Source organism: Thalassophryne amazonica, chromosome 11, assembly GCF_902500255.1.
Source record: "Thalassophryne amazonica chromosome 11, fThaAma1.1, whole genome shotgun sequence".
Lineage (NCBI taxonomy): Eukaryota > Metazoa > Chordata > Actinopteri > Batrachoidiformes > Batrachoididae > Thalassophryne > Thalassophryne amazonica.
In genome coordinates, this window is record NC_047113.1 from 19,475,142 (window position 1) to 19,491,536 (window position 16,395).

Consider the following 16,395-nt stretch of genomic DNA (forward strand, 5'->3'; position numbering starts at 1 on the left):
GAGATCACGGTTCGCAACCGATACCCATTACCTCTGTTGGATTCAGTGTTCACGCCCTTGCATGGAGCCCACATTTTCATAAAATTGGATCTTAGGAATGCTTATCACCTGGTTCGGATCCGTGAGGGAGAGAAGTGGAAGACGGCATTTAACACCCCGTTATGTCACTTTGAGTACCTGGTCATGCCGTTCGGCCTCATCAATGCGCCCGCGACGTTCCAAGCGTTGGTTAATGACGTCTTGCGGGACTTCCTGCTTCGGTTTGTCTTCGTATATCTAGACGATATACTCATCTTTTCTCCGGATCCTGAGACCCATGTCAAGCATGTACGTCAGGTCCTACAGCGGTTGTTGGAGAACCGGCTGTTTGTGAAGTGCGAGTTCCACCGCACTTCTTTGTCCTTCCTGGGGTTCATAATCTCCTCCAACTCCGTCGCCCCTGATCTGGCCAAGGTTGCGGCGGTGAGAGATTGGCCCCAACCAACAAACCGTAGGAAACTGCAACAGTTTCTCGGTTTTGCAAATTTCTACCGGAGGTTCATCAAGGGCTACAGTCAGGTAGTTAGCCCCCTGACCTCCACTAAAGTCCCCTTCACCTGGTCGGATCGGTGCGAAGCCGCGTTTAGGGAGTTGAAATGCCGGTTCTCGACTGCACCGGTTCTGGTGCAGCCCGATCCCAATCGCCAGTTTGTAGTTGAAGTGGACGCCTCTGACTCGGGGATAGGAGCCGTGCTATCCCAGAGTGGGGAGTCCGACAAGGTTCTCCATCCATGTGCCTACTTTTCCCGCAGGTTGACCCCGGCTGAAAGGAACTATGATGTCGGCAATCGGGAACTTCTTGTGGTGAAGGAGGCTCTTGAGGAGTGGAGACACCTGTTGGAGGGAGCATAGGTACCATTTACGGTTTTCACGGACCATCGGAACCTGGAGTACATTCGGACCGCCAGGCGTCTGAACCCCAGGCAAGCCCGCTGGTCACTGTTCTTCGGGCATTTTGACTTTCGGATCACCTACCGCCCCGGGACAAAGAACCAACGATCTGACGCCCTGTCCCGGGTGCATGAAGAGGAGGTCAAGACCGAGCTGTCAGACCCGACGGAAACCATCATCCCCGAGTCCACTGTCGTGGCCACCCTCACCTGGGACGTGGAGAAGACCGTCCGGGAGGCCCTGACACGGAGCCCGGACCCGGGGACAGATCCAAAGGACAAATTGTACGTCCCACCAGAGGCCAGGGCTGCGGTCCTAGACTTCTGTCACGGTTCCAAGCTTTCCTGTCATCCAGGGGTGTGAAGGACCGTGGCAGTGGTGGGCGTCTATGGAAGCCGATGTCCGGGAGTATGTCCAGGCCTGCACCACCTGTGCCAGGGGCAAAGCCGACCACCACAAGGCCCAAGGCCTCCTCCAGCCTCTGCCCGTGCCTCATCGCCCCTGGTCTCACATCGGCCTGGACTTTGTCACGGGCCTCCCGCTGTCCCAGGGCACGACTACCATCCTCACGATAGTGGACCGGTTCTCCAAGGCGGCCCACTTTGTGGCCCTCCCGAAGCTCCCGACGGGCCAGGAGACTGCAGACCTCCTGGTCCACCATGTCGTGTGTCTGCATGGGATTCCATCCGATATTGTCTCAGACCGTGGTCCTCAGTTCTCCTTTCAGGTCTGGAGGAGTTTCTGCAGGGAACTGGGGGCCACCGTGAGTCTCTCGTCCGGGTACCATCCTCAGACGAATGGACAGGCAGAGTGGGCGAACCAGGAATTGGAGCAGGCCCTCCACTGCGTGACCTCCGCGCACCCGACGGCCTGGAGCAACCATCTGGCCTGGATCGAGTACGCTTATAATAGCCAAGTGTCATCTGCTACTGGCCTCTCCCCGTTTGAGGTGTGTTTGGGGTACCAGCCCCCATTGTTCCCGCTAGTGGAGGGAGAGGTCGGGGTGCCCTCAGTCCAGGCCCATCTGAGAAGGTGCCGTCGGGTGTGGCGTACCGCCCGTTCTGCCCTGCTCAAAGCCCGGACGAGGGCCAAGAACCATGCAGACCGCCGGCGTGCCCCGGCCCCTACGTATCAGCCTGGGCAGGAGGTTTGGCTTTCCACAAAAGACATTCCCCTGCAAGTGGAATCCCAGAAATTAAAGGACAGATACATTGGACCATTCATCATATACAAGATCCTCAGTCCAGCCGCAGTGAAGCTGAAGCTGCCAGCTTCGCTGCGGATCCACCCGGTTTTCCATGTGTCACGCATCAAACCTCACCACATTTCACCCCTCTGTACCCCCGGACCGGCGCCGCCTCCTGCCCGGATCATCGACGGGGAGCCGGCTTGGACCGTGCGCCGGCTCCTGGACGTCCGTCGGAAGGGCCGGGGGTTCCAGTATTTGGTGGACTGGGAGGGGTATGGACCCGAAGAACGCTCCTGGGTGAAGAGGAGCTTCATCCTGGACCCGGCCCTCCTGGCCGACTTCTACCGGCGGCACCCGGACAAACCTGGTCGGGCGCCAGGAGGCGCCCGTTGAGGGGGGGGTCCTGTTGTGTGGGCCGCTGAAGAGGAGGTACTGCTGGCCCACCACCACCAGATGGCGCCCTGCTTGGAGTGCAGGCTTCAAGCACGAGAGGGCGCCGGAGCCACTGGGAGTGACAGCTGTCATTCATCATCAGCACCAGCTGTCACTCATTCAACCCATCACCATAAAGGCGGGACTGCAACTCCACCTCCTCGCCGAGAAATCAGCTACCTTGGAGGTAATTTTCTCTGCTAAACCGAAAACACTGACTAATAGTCTGAACTTCTTTGCAGCCGTTTTCCTGTGGGTGTTGCCTTATCTGTGGGATTGGTGTTTGGTGTGATCAGCGACGGCTTCGCTTCACACCCCAACCAGATAAGTGGTTAGACAGGAGCTGCACGAGTGTGTGACTGGAGGTGGAGGTGCTCCCTCCCAAAAGAACACAGACTGTGGGATTACTGAGTGTGCATACTCACCTGTACTGTTTCTGTTCTCTGCCAGCAGTACCAGGTCTGACAGCTGGAGATGGTGACCACCTGGGGACCCAGGACTTGGCGGCTCCGGTGTTCTTCAGATCCGTTGGCGGTGAGGGCCGTGTGGGATCCGGCTCGGTTCTGGACGGGCGTCTCCTATCCTCAAGCCTGCCCACACGTCACCCAACGTAATTGACTGTAGTTCCAAACTGGTTGTTGTCTGTATTCCGTTGTGCACAATTTACAACATTAAATTGTTACTGTTTGGCTTATCCATTGCCCGTTCTTTTACGCCCCCTGTTGTGGGTCCGTGTTCCTACACTTTCACAACACCCAGCCTGATTGGAAAATCACTAAGGGCCCTTGGGCAAGGTCTTTAATCCCATCGGGGTGAATGAGAGGCATTATTTATAAAGCGCTTTAAGCGTCTGATGCAGATGGAAAAGTGCTATATAAATGCAGTCTATTTACCATTTATATTAAATTGCAGAAATTTGCTTTGAGTTTAAGGAAGATCATTTTTTAAATTTTTATATTGAGTAGCCTGATTTGCTTTTTTGGTACTTGAAATGGCATAAACAAATTAAAATGCATGAAATACCAAGAGGATGAATACTTTTGAAAGCCACTGTAGACTGGACAAGCCCATAGGTTCAGCTCATAGACTGAGTTAAACTATGCTGATCAAAGTGCTCAGTCCTCCAAATAAGAGACCTCTACAAATTTACTTTACCACAACAGGACTTCCTGTTATTCTTTAAAATGTTTTGTCACTCATCCAAAACTTAATTTACTTGGACGAGAGGTTTCAGTGTGTTGAAGAGGAAAAGTAGAGCTGTAATTCCTAAAGTATGGGCCACAGCCCCCTGGTGGGCCGGAAGGGTACTGTAGCTGGGCTACATGTCATTAAAAATAAATTAATTAAAAACATCTTTGAATTTCAATTTTGTAATAACAAAAACAATTTAAGCTGATTAAAAATGTAATAATAATGTAATAACGAATATAAATATAATGTAAAATATATAATATAAATAAAACAAAAAATAATACAAAAAATAATAACCAAAAAAAAACTATGGAGTTTCAATTATGTGTTAATTTAAATGCTTAATTTAAATGACCTAATTTAACATATGTTGTTGTTGTCCATTCGGCTGCTTCCATATCGTTCAGGGTCACCACACTCAAATGACAACATAAAAGTAAAAATATAATAATATAACAATGATAATAATAGTGTGTGTATATGATAACAAGAACCTAAGCAATTTATAAATACATTAAGACAGTAAATTACCATTAAAAAATATGTAATTAACAGGAAATAAAAAGGTTGAATTATTCTTCTTCTTAAAAAAATTGAGGTCTAAGGTTCTAAAAACATTCTGGAATCACACGCCGTTCCAACTTATTATAGAAACTTTGCACATTTTATAAACACTACCCAATCTAGAGCCCATGGATCCCCACAGGCAAGTTATTTGTGATTGCGCTAGTTTATTTGTAATTGTGAAGTTTATTTTCAGATCGTGACTGATGACGTGATTAAGGTGAGTGCCTTCAAGCAGTGATTCACAACTGATTTGTGTGTTTTGAAAACGATATCATCTTTTAGATGTCACTCGCATGACATTATCATGGCCAAATTGCCTCTTTGTGAGCATTTTATCACAAATATCCAGAATAATATGGCTTTTTGTGCAGTTCATTGGCCTTTCCGATCATCTGGGGAGCATGGGCTCCAATTTATCTGCTGAGTAGAGTGACGGCTTGCACACACAGAAAGACACTTCGCTGTGGACACACATACAGACACACAGTGCCACACGTGTAAGAATGCTTACAGGAAGGATGCCTTGGTCACTATTGTTTTTACCTTTAAAAAAAAGTGATATGCACGTCACCCCCATATGCTTTAATTGTGATTTCCACTTAGGTCAAGCAGCAAAAAAATGTTGACAGCATTTCAAATATTCCAGCCAGTGATGGAGAAATAGCGCCACACTGAAAAGCTTTGAAATAATCGCGGGTATTCTAAAAAAAAAAAAAAAAAGTGTATAATAATTATAATAATAGTAAGTATAATAATAAACACAAAGTAATAAAAATGCTGTAACAGTGAGAGCTCTGTTTGGAAGGTTTAAAAATGGTGGACCCATAAATCACCAGGCTGTTAAAGCTGAAACACAGGACAGGGACGTACTGCTCAAAGACCTCAAGGCCATCTATTCTTTCTTCACAATCAATGGATATAGTGCCTGTTCTTCAAGTGTGAACAGCTACTTTCTGAGTCCTTTTCAGTAATTAATTGCACTCCCATCTTCATGACTGTTCTGCAGCATCGTGGAGATGGAGCTGCTCGCACATCAGATTTGTTGTGGTTGTCTGAAGCGGAGTCAGCAGCTCTGCAGCTCCTGCCAAGGGATTTTTACATCGTCAGACACACACTTTGAAGGTGTCAATAATATGATGAATTTCTGTTTGAATGTTTGAGTGGACTTGGACCTGCAGCAGCATCTTTTTCATCCTCTTGCTGATCTGGTAACAGTCTGTCTAATCTGGGCTGGAATCAGCAAGAAAAACAAGCACTCTGTCATATTTGGGTTTCTTATGTAACACCTGGAAAGAATCAGTTACACTCGTGAGTCAGACGTCTGCAAAGACTGGAGAAAGAACATAAGAAGTCAACTGATAGGAAGATATTGGCTGAAATCAAAAAGAAAAAAGCAGAGATTAATGACATTTCGATGCAAGAAATCCAGGAAAAAATGATATACACAAAACAGAGGTATTGTGAGGCTGGGAGTAAATCCGCCAAATTACTGGCATATAGGCTTAAAAAGCAGCAAACATTGAGAAGCATTTACAAAATACAAGACCCACAAACTAATTCTGTGGTGTACAAGACAGATCAAATTCATAAATGTTTTGAATCTTATTATGATAGGCTGTACTCCCAGGCACATAATAACAATGAATCCCAAATTGATGTTTTCTTAAATGGCTTAGATCTACCACAAATAACAGAAGAACAAAATAACTCAATGATATCATAAATAACAATGCAAAAAATAAATGCAGCAATTTCTAAATTCAAAAACAATAAAAGCCCAGGGGCTGGTGGATATATATCAGAATGGTATAAAACCTTTAGAAAAACTTTGATCCCTTTATTACATAGGACTTTTAATTGGATAATAAAAGGAGGCGCTATTCCTGATTCTTGGAGGGAAGCAATCATTTCCATAATCGCAAAGGAAGGCAAAGATGCGACAGATTGTTCAAATTATAGACTGATAAGTGTACTTAATATCAATTATAGACTATTCACAGCTGTTCTAGCAAGGCGCATTGAAAAAAATTCTACCAGATATTATAAATTTAGAACAAAAAGGATTTATAAAGTGTAGATAAACTCATGATAATATTCACAGAACACTGCATATTATGCATCATATTAGTGAAAACAAGGTACAAGCATTAATAATGGGAATGGACGCAGAAAAGGCATTCGATTCATTAAGGTTGGAATTCTTATTTAGAGTAATGAAGAGGTTTAACTTTCATGAAAATTGTATTAGAACCATCCAGACATTATATGTAAATCCCATCGCAAGGATTAAGGTCAATGGAAGTTTGTCTAATATTATCAAATTAGAAAGAGGTTACCATTAGGGCTATTTGGTAAGCCCTTTATGCTTTGCCATCTTTTTGGAGCCATTAAGCCAGTGGATGAAGCAAAATAATAGTATCAAAGGTGTTACAATGGCAGGAACAGAGCAGAAAATAGCATTGTTTGCAGACGATGTTCTGATATATTTGGAAAATCCCAATGCATCCTTACCTGTACTAATGTCTGCTTTTGAAAATTTTGGTGCACTGTCGGGGTACAAAGTTAATGTTAAAAAAACTCAAGTTCTAACCTATAATTATGAACCAAACCAAAATATAAGACAGAGCTATAACATCAGATGGGATATGAAATCTATGAAATATTTAGGAATTCATTTACCAAAAGAAATTGAAAATTTGAAGTCTTCAAACTATGATACAATTATATCAAATATAAAAATTGACTTAGAAAAATGGAACTTGATACAATATTTGAGTTTGACATCAATAGTAGAAGTGATCAAGATGAACATTTTACCCCGACTGCTATACCTTTTTCAAAATCTGCCAATTGAGGTGACAGAAAAGAATTCAAAGAATGGGATAAACTTATATCTAGGTACATATTGCAGGGTGCAAAGCCAAGAATGAAATACAGAACAATGCAGTTAACAAAAGGGAGTGGTGGTCTAGCATTACCATGTTTAAAAAGTTATTTTCAAGCTGCACAACTGAGGGTACTTCTGAATTTGTCTGAGCCAGAAAACATTGCACGATGGAAAGGGAAGGTTAATCCATGGTTGGGAGTGCCAATTAAAATTTGGACTAAAATTGTGAAGAAATATAATTTAACGGGTCATTGTAGATTTTTGAGATGGATCGCATATGATCTAGATTTTACACCCAATAAATTAGATTGGAGGTTTAAATTGTGGGAAAGTGGTCCAAAGATGCATTGTGATGTTCTACATAAACAGTGATGAGTTTTCAGAAATTAAAGGAAGTATTTGGTCTCCAGAATCAAGACTTCGATCAATATTTACAGCTACGACATTAATTAGACCAAGAAAGTAAGAAGGTTAATTTGGAGGTACCAGATATTATAAAAATTATAATAGAAGCTTATAAATCACAGATAAAACAAAAAGCCATCTCAAGGTTGTACAAGAGCCCGGAGGACTTAAAGGCAGATAATACTAATTATGTAAAAGTGAAATCGGAGAGGGAAGCAAATATCGAGGTATCAAGAGAGGATCGGGGAGACTTTAATAGGTACAAATGGAAAACCACTAACTAATTGTTCTGGAGGGAATATGGATGGAAGAATATACTTTTGTTTTTTCACTATTCCAGCTCAGAGAAAGCATGGAGATACCAAGTGCTGGCAATCCTGTGGTGCAACTAATGCAAATCATTTTCATGTCTTCTGGGGAATGCTCCTTAATGTTTCAGTATTGGACAGAAATTAAAAAAATAATTGATGAGTTGATGAAAATTAAGTTACCAATTCAATTTGACATTATGTATCCTGGGAAAGTTGAAACTTTGAATTTAAAAAGAGGGGACGATTATAAATTTTTAAGAATTATGCTATGGGCTAGTAAAAAAAAAGTAATAACCAGAAGATGGCAAAGTGATTTGCTGCCTAAAGTGGAAGAATGGTTTGATGTAATCTTAAATATTTACAATATGGAGAAATTAACGGCGTCACTAAGAGTGGAAGTTGAAAAATTTAACAGTATCAGGATGGTTAAAATACATTAGACAACACATTACTGATTTTGTTTAGGATTGGGTGACATGTCTGGAGGGTTAAATAGCAGTATATGTAGATATAGATAGAAGTTCATGTATGTATGTATAGGTCTGTGTGTGTGTGTACATGTATGGGGTATAGCAGTATGTACGTTATGTATGGAAATCGGGAAGGATAGCAATTTAAGGATCATTACATAGATCGACTGAAATACCACACCCCGGTTTAAAGCTACAAGTTTGTTGTTAATATTTGTTGTTGTTTTTTTATTATTATTATTTTCAATAATATTACTGTTGTCTTCTGTAATTGTACAAGTTGGAAAAGACAATAAAAATAAATCACAAAAAAAGAGTTAGACGTCTGCTTGATCACATGGTATTTGGTGTGATAAGTAGCATCAGCACCAGTTCAGTTGAATAGTTTGTGTCTCACCTGAAGTGGCTGTTTTAAAAGCAGTCTTGTGTAGCTGAAGATGAAGATCGCACTGAGGAAGATGAAGTTGCTGGATACGCCCACCACGGCTGATAAAACAGGGAAGTTGAACAGCAAATATCTGATGAAGGAGGACAAAATGACATCACAGTGTCATAGCAGTCCTGTTGTCAGTATAGGTGTTTTGATGTCTGACTACAGTGTAAACAAAAATTAAAATACAATGCAGATTGTGTAATTTTTTTTTTTTTTTTTTTTTTTGTATTTATTTATTTTTGGAGCAAGCAATGGGTGATTTCATTGCAGTGGTGTGAAAATGACTGGATTGGGCAGCGAAGCGCTGCAGACACTGTGTGTGTCTGTGGGGGGGTCACTGACCTCTTTAAATCTCTTGTGCAAATAATACACATGCATAATCCCATGAAAAGCATGATGCACACCTCATAGTGCATCAGATAAATGCATATATCACAAGAATCTTTCATTTTGTGATATGAGCACCAAAGTTGGCACAATGGTACTTCTTGGTCTATGTTTTGCAAAAAAGTCATTAGCCACTTCATGATGGCCATTTTTTCAAGATGCTGCCCAGAAATATGTATTTTCCTTATACAACCCCAATTCCAATGAAGTTGGGACATTGTATAAAATGTAAATAAAAACAGAATACAATGATTTGCAAATCCTCTTCAACTTATACTCAATTGAATACACTACAAAGACAAGATATTTACTGTTCAAACTGATGAACTTTATTGCTTCTGTGCAAATATTTGCTCATTTTGAAATGGATGCCTGCAACACGACCACTCAAGGACATTCACAGAGTTGTCCTGAAGCTATTCCTTTGACATCTTGACTGTGTGCTTAGGGTCATTGTTCTGCTGAAAGATGCCCCAGTCTGAGGTCTAGAGCGCTCTGGAGCAGGTTTTCATGCAGGATGTCTCTGTACAGTGCTGCATTCATCTTTCCGTTAATCCTGACTAGTCTCCCAGTTCCTGCTGCTGAAAAACATCCCCACAGCATGATGCTGCCACCACCATGCTTCACTGTAGGGATGGTGCTTGGGTTCCTCCAAAAATGACGCCTGGCATTCATGCCAAAGAGTTCAATTTCCCACCAGTTCAGAGAATTTTCTTTCTCATGGTCTGAGAGTCCATCAGGTGCTTTTTGGCAAATTCCAGGTGGGCTGCCTTTTACTAAGGACTGGCTTCCGTCTGGCCACTCTACCATACAGGTCTGATTGGTGGGTTGCTGCAGAGATGGTTGTCCTTCTGGAAGGTTTTTCTCTCTCCACAGAGGAATGCTGGAGCTCTGACAGAGTTACCATCGGGTTCTTGCTCACCTCCCTGACTAAGGCCCTTTTCCCCTCTATTGATTATCCCCGCTCAGATTAGATGGGCAGCCAGCTCTGGGAGGAGTCCTGGTGGATCTGAGCTTCTTCCATTTACAGATGATGGAGGCCACTGTGCTCACTGGGACCTTCAAAGCAGCAGAAATGTTTCTCTATCCTTCCCGAGATTTGTGCCTTGAGACAATCCTGTGTCAGAAGCCTACAGACAATTTCTTTGACTTCATGCTTTATGCTCTGACATACACTGTCAACTGTATGATCTTATATGTAGAGAGGTGTGTATCTTTTCAAATCATGGCCAACCAACTGAATTTACCCCAGGTGGACCCCAATTAAGCTGTAGACACATCTCAAGTATGAGCAGTGCAAATAGGATGCACCTGAGCTAAATTTTGAGCTTCGTGGAAAAGGCTGAGAGTACTTATGTGATTTGATTTTTCTTTTTTTTATAAATTTGCAAAACAAACAAACAAAACCTTTTTTTTACATTGTCATTATGGGGTATTGTTTGTAGAATTTTGAGGGGAAAAAATTAATTTAATCAAATTTGGAAGAAGGCTGTAACCTAACAAAAAGTGGAAACAGTGAAGCGTTGTGAATACTTTCCGGATGCAGTGCAAATTGCACCAGCGCTGGTTATAGGTAAGTGACTCATGACAGGCTGGCATCTGATCTAGAGGAAGTCACTCATCTCCTTCAGACCACCAAGCATGGAGATTATCAGCGGCACCAACGGGCCTATATCAGTCTACTTTCTGTTTGTTTGAGGTGACTTCTTAGAGGAAGTGGCGTGCCTTCTTTGTGAATTTTTTTTTCCCTGAGTGACACAATAGAAAGTGAAATCATTGTATTCCGTTCACTTTTTGTTTTCTACACTTAATATGATGTTCTGCATCTTACTTTACTGAGGGTGATCAGTCTGCTGTCATTTTTGTTAATTTCACTTTTAATTGGAAAAATAACAATTAAAAAATATGATCACGAACAAAATATTTTTATTTCTGCATTTGACATATTTTCAGCAGTTGTAGTTCTTTCAAATGTCATGGCACAATGTCTTACCACAGTGTTTTTCTTTAAAATGTATTTTGAATATTAGCAGGTTTTAACTCTTACAAACAAATGGCGAGTGATTCTCACCGTATGCCAGTGTACTGAGCATGAATGTAGAGCTGAGAGGAGTAGATCTGCACCTTCGTGGCCGGGATTTCAATAATGGCCCAAACCGTGGTGCCATACTGTCAGTGGACAGACACTTGTTAAACACTTGAATATAACAAATACATTCTCCTGCACAACAGTGGACTTTCTTTCTAAACCATCTTCTTTTTGCATTTGGCTCACAGCAGCACTCACTGGATCAGGAGTATAGTCTGAGAAGAGTTCCACCTGTAGCACTTGTTTCTCCTCAGCCACACCGCTCAGTAGTGCTGGGAGGAACATTAGAGTTCCTATGGTCCTCAGCAGGTGGGACCGATAACGCAGCATGCTCTGAGGCAGGTGAGACAACAAAGTCACTCTGTTAAACATCTGGAAAATATTTGAATCTGTTCTCTGAGGTGAAAAACACCTGCTCTTGTCTAATGAGCTTTGCAGAAGAGTTGAAAAGATGAATCTGTAGCCGTCATGACGAACACGTAGGAGGGGAGATACTTGCAACTCTCATTTATTTATTTGGAAACTGAAAAAAAAAAACTTTTTTAGTTTAGTTGTCAATCACAGTATATTAGATTTGAAAGCACACAATGAATAGTGAGAAGAATATGAATTTGTTCAAAGTGCTTTTGTTTACTGCACCTGCTTTTTAAGGGATCAAAAATAACTGGACAGTTGATTGACTATTGATCTGTTTCACAGCCAGATGCTGAAACCATGAAATCATCCTGGGATTTGGGCAGCAACCATTCAGGAAGAAAACTGGTACATCCCCACTTCTCGAAAGTATGCCTCAGCCAGGTGACATGTGGGCATCCTTTTGACCTTTTCCAGGCACTGGGGTCCTCAAGACTGAGATACCTGCGTGCCGGATCATGCCTAGAGAAATTAGTCATATGGCCAGAATGAGTGGTGGGCACAGCTAACTTTTCAGTTAGCTGTGCCCATCACTGGATGTAGCCAATCTTCATTCACAGTTCAAGTGACTCACTAAGTAACCATTCATTTCACACAATATTGTTCCACTGGCACCAAAGAATTCCCCAAGGAGACCTAGTACCAAAGATATCCCACTGTTGCCTTAGGTCACACAAACATACAGTAAGACAGGAAGCTCCAGGACCTTAAAGAAACTGTCATGATACAAGGAGGCTTGGCACAGAAGGATAGGAGTCATATGCAGACTCATAGTCACAAAGGTTGGAGTAAATAAAAAGGCTTTATCTGGTAATCTGGCAACAGGTTTGGTACACAGGAAAACAGTCAGCGTGGCGAGGTAACAGGCAGAGGTGGTGCTGAGGTGAGGTCCAAAAGACAAGCAGAGTTTGGGACATGGCGTGGTGGAGATCAGAAAAAACAAGCAAGGTCAAAAACATGGTGAGGCAAACAGGACTGAGACAAAAGGCTGGAATGCAAATTCAAATTCAACAAACTGGCAGAGAACAGAGGGACAGTGAGGGCTTAAATTCAAGGCAAGGTAATCATGGCGTGAATGTGAAACATGTGTGGGGAAACTTCTGGAAGGGGGCATGATAGCAAGATACCAAGATGAGTGAAGGCACATGCAAGAAAGTGCAGTGAGAAAAAAACAAAGCAGAGATAAGCAGCAGAAATGAGTGACAAAAAACCCTAACGGTGAATAACAAAAAATGCCAAAAGAAAGATAAAGCCCAAACACCAACAATTATGAACACAAACAGAACAAAGAGGCAAACTAGGAAATAAAATGACAAACTATAAAGAGGACAACAAGAAAATAAAAGACTATTACTAAACTAGAACAGAACTCACAATAGCAGAAGAATAACAGATAATGAAACTAATGACTACACAAAAGCATTACACAAAGAAAAGAGATAATCAGAACCAAATTAAGACTTAAGTGACTAAAGTACAATGAAGTGAAAAATAAAACCATCAGAGGGAACATGAACATACAGGAGGACAACCCCATACAAACCCCAAGCAGGGCAGAACCTGACATGGATCTTCGTTCTCCTGCAAAGATATCCTCACTTCTTCTCATCCAAAGGCCAAATGTGCTTGCCAAGCTTGATCAAAATCAGATTAGGTGTTCTTAAGATGTCTTGCTAATGTAAATGCAAACATATTTACATAAAGGTGATGACAAGAGCATAGAAGTGATGACAGCAGCATTGCTAACTATATGCGTACAAAGAGTCCATAATCTCTGAAGATAGTAACTTAATCTTACAACCCCAATTCCAATGAAGATAGGACGTTGTGTAAAATGTAAATAAAAACAGAATACAATGATTTGCAAATCCTCTTCAACCTATTTTCAATTGAATACACCACAAAGACAAGATATTTAATGTTCAAACTGATAGATTTTGTTGTTTTTGTGCAAATATTTGCTCATTTTGAAATGATGCCTGCAACATGTTTCAAAAAAGCTTTTTATCACTGTGTTACATCATCTTTCCTTCTCACAACACTCAATAAGCATTTGGGAACTGAGGACACTAATTGTGAGTGTCATGATTGGTATAAAAGGAGCATCCCAAAAGTCTCAGCCGTTCACAAGCAAAGATGGGGTGAGGATCACCACTTTCTGAACAACTGCATGAAAAAATAGTCCAACAGTTTAAGAACAATGTTTCTCAACATTCATTTGCAAGGAATTTAGGGATTCCATCATCTACAATCCATAATATAATCAGAAGATTCAGAGAATCTGGAGAACTTTCTACACGTAAGCGGCAAAGCCGAAAACCAACATTGAATGCCCATGACGTTCGATCTCTCAGGCGGCACTGCATTAAAAACTGACATCGTTGTGTAAAGGATCTTACCGCGTGGGCTCAGGAACACAACCATTGTCAGTTAACACAGTTCGTCGCTGCATCTACAAGTGAAAGTTAAAACTCTACCATGCAAAGCGAAAGCCATACATCAACAACATACAGAAACGCCGCCGCCTTCTCTGGGCCCGGGCTCATTTGAAATGGACAGACGCAAAGTGGAAAAGTGTGCTGTGGTCTGATGAGTCCACATTTCAAAATGTTTTTGGAAATCATGGACGTTGTGTCCTCCGGACAAAAGAGGAAAAAGACCATCCCGATTTTTACCAGCGCAAAGTTCAAAAGCCAGCATCTGTGATGGTATGGGGGTGTGTTAGTGCCCATGGCATGGGCAACTTACACATCTGTGATGGCACCATCAATGGTCAAAGGTACATCCAGGTTTTGGAGCAACACATGCTGCCATCCAAGCAACATCTTTTTCAGTGACGTCCCTGCTTATTTCAGCAAGACAATGCCAAGCCACATTCTGCACGTGTTACAACAGCGTGGCTTTGTAGTAAAAGAGTGCAGGTACTAGACTGACCTGCCTGCAGTCCAGACCTGTCGCCCATTGAAAATGTGTGGCACATTACGAAACGCAAGGACAACGGAGGCCCCGGACTGTTGAAAAGTGAAGTCGTATATCAAGCAAGAATGGGAAAGAATTCCACCTACAAAGCTTCAACAATTAGTGTCCTCAGTTCCCAAACGCTTATTGAGTGTTGTTAGAAGGAAAGGTGATGAAACACAGTGGTAAACATACCACTGTCCCAGCTTTTTTGAAACGTGTTGCAGGCATCCATTTCAAAATGAGCAAATATTTGCACAAAAACAACAAAGTTTATCAGTTTGAACTTTAAATATTGTGTCTTTCTGGTGTATTCAATTGAATACAGGTTGAAGAGGATTTGCAAATCATTGTATTCTGTTTTTATTTACATTTACATTTTACAAAATGTCCCAACTTCATTGGAATTGGGGTTGTAGTTTACTGAACATTGCAAAGCGATGGAGGGGACTGTCCCATCATCGTTTTGAGCCAAGCATAGATCACCTTCTACTGCAGTAGGACTTTGCAACAAATGTGCAGTAAGCAGAACACATCTACCTCTGACCATGAAGTGTGATTAAAAGATTCATCCTGTGTCACCGTAGTACTCACAAAGCGAGCGCTGGAGGTGGACAGCAGCTGTCTCGCCTGAGTGACAAAGTGCAACACAACAGTGAATCAGAGCAGAGTGGAGGAGCTGGTAATAATAATGTCAGTGCAGCAGACTGAGAAGGAGGAGCAACTCACAGACAGAGCAGAGGAGGTGACGCCCTGTCCGTCCCTGGAATAAAAGGTTGTCTTGATCATGAACATTCCTAGCTCGTGATTGACTGGGGAATCCGGCATGTCCAGCTGTAGGGAGATCCGATAGGCCTGCCCGGCTTTTAACACCTGGATGTCAATTTGTTTTTTGTAAACAGTTACATGCTGATGTTTTCTGTTAATGAAAGTTTGCAGAGGCACTGAAGGTACATACATGCTTATTGTTCTTCATGAGAGAGATGTTGGCCACTGGGTAAGAGCACCAAAAAGTGTCTGGAGTTTCACAATCTGTTCTATGGGGAGAAACGGCAAATTATAGCGCTTAAAAAATACAAAAAAGTTTTCATGTTGCAACTGGGCATCACTTAACATACACACCTGTAGTAATAGTGCACAGGGGTGGAATAAGTTGCTCCAGGGATGAAGGAGTAGTAGAAGCTCCCGTATAAAAAGGCAGCAGTCCAGAGAAGCAGGACAATGGTGAAGAACACAATGAAGCTCTGGAGGAGTGTCTTGCGCACACGTAACATCTTCAACACAAAAGCCACCCGGAGCTGGAGCAGTTTCCGACCGATGAGCAATGGCTGTGTTTTTTGATGCAAAGGCTCCTCATGTTCTCCATCCATGAATTCTAATAAGGTCAAGATAAGTAACAAAAAATTGTTTATCTTTGGTTGAAACAGCTTAAGACACAACACAGAGCACATGCCTCTGTAGGCCCTGCAGACTCCTGTTTGTGTGTTTTGAACTGTGTTAACTGCCAGTGGGTGCACTGTTTCACCAAATGACAAGTAGGGGAAACTGGGGCACGGTGAAATACGGGGCACAGTGAATCAGTAGCTATATCTGCAGAACTACATATATATTTGCAGCAGTTATGCCATATTTTTTATGCATAAAGACATCCCCCTTATAAATTACTGTTTTGTTTTTGGATACATTAAGGGTAAAACCAAGTGGCAAGTGAAGTTATTTTTTTCCTATCAAA

General features: G+C 42.2%; 1 protein-coding gene across 2 annotated transcripts; it reads right to left on the reverse strand.

Moving 5' to 3' along the window:
* Positions 1-4,879: 4,879 nt before the first annotated feature.
* LOC117520902 (seipin-like) lies at positions 4,880-16,034 on the reverse strand. Of its 2 annotated transcripts, none has more exons than XM_034182241.1 (9): positions 15,786-16,034; positions 15,622-15,700; positions 15,393-15,536; positions 15,258-15,293; positions 11,490-11,624; positions 11,274-11,371; positions 8,780-8,900; positions 5,482-5,539; positions 4,880-5,390 (listed from the first exon to the last, which is right to left on the reverse strand). In XM_034182241.1, the coding sequence occupies exons 1-9, from the start codon at positions 16,031-16,033 to the stop codon at positions 5,299-5,301; spliced, it is 1,011 nt and encodes a 336-aa protein (XP_034038132.1). In that variant the 5' UTR covers position 16,034; the 3' UTR covers positions 4,880-5,298. The 2 variants fall into 2 exon arrangements, with proteins under 2 accessions (XP_034038132.1, XP_034038133.1); XM_034182242.1 differs by having other exon boundaries at positions 5,305-5,390; positions 5,482-5,595.
* Positions 16,035-16,395: the final 361 nt, after the last annotated feature.

Bases quoted from the DNA above. Each gene is read 5' to 3' on its own strand.
- LOC117520902 (XM_034182241.1), bottom strand. From the start codon at position 16,033: ATGGATGGAGAACATGAGGAGCCTTTGCATCAAAAAACACAGCCATTG. The intron at 15,294-15,392 runs GTGAGTTGCTCC...TTTGTCACTCAG, and splicing joins TCACCTCCTCTGCTCTGTCT to GCGAGACAGCTGCTGTCCAC. The intron at 11,372-11,489 runs GTGAGTGCTGCT...GTCCACTGACAG, and splicing joins CAGACTATACTCCTGATCCA to TATGGCACCACGGTTTGGGC.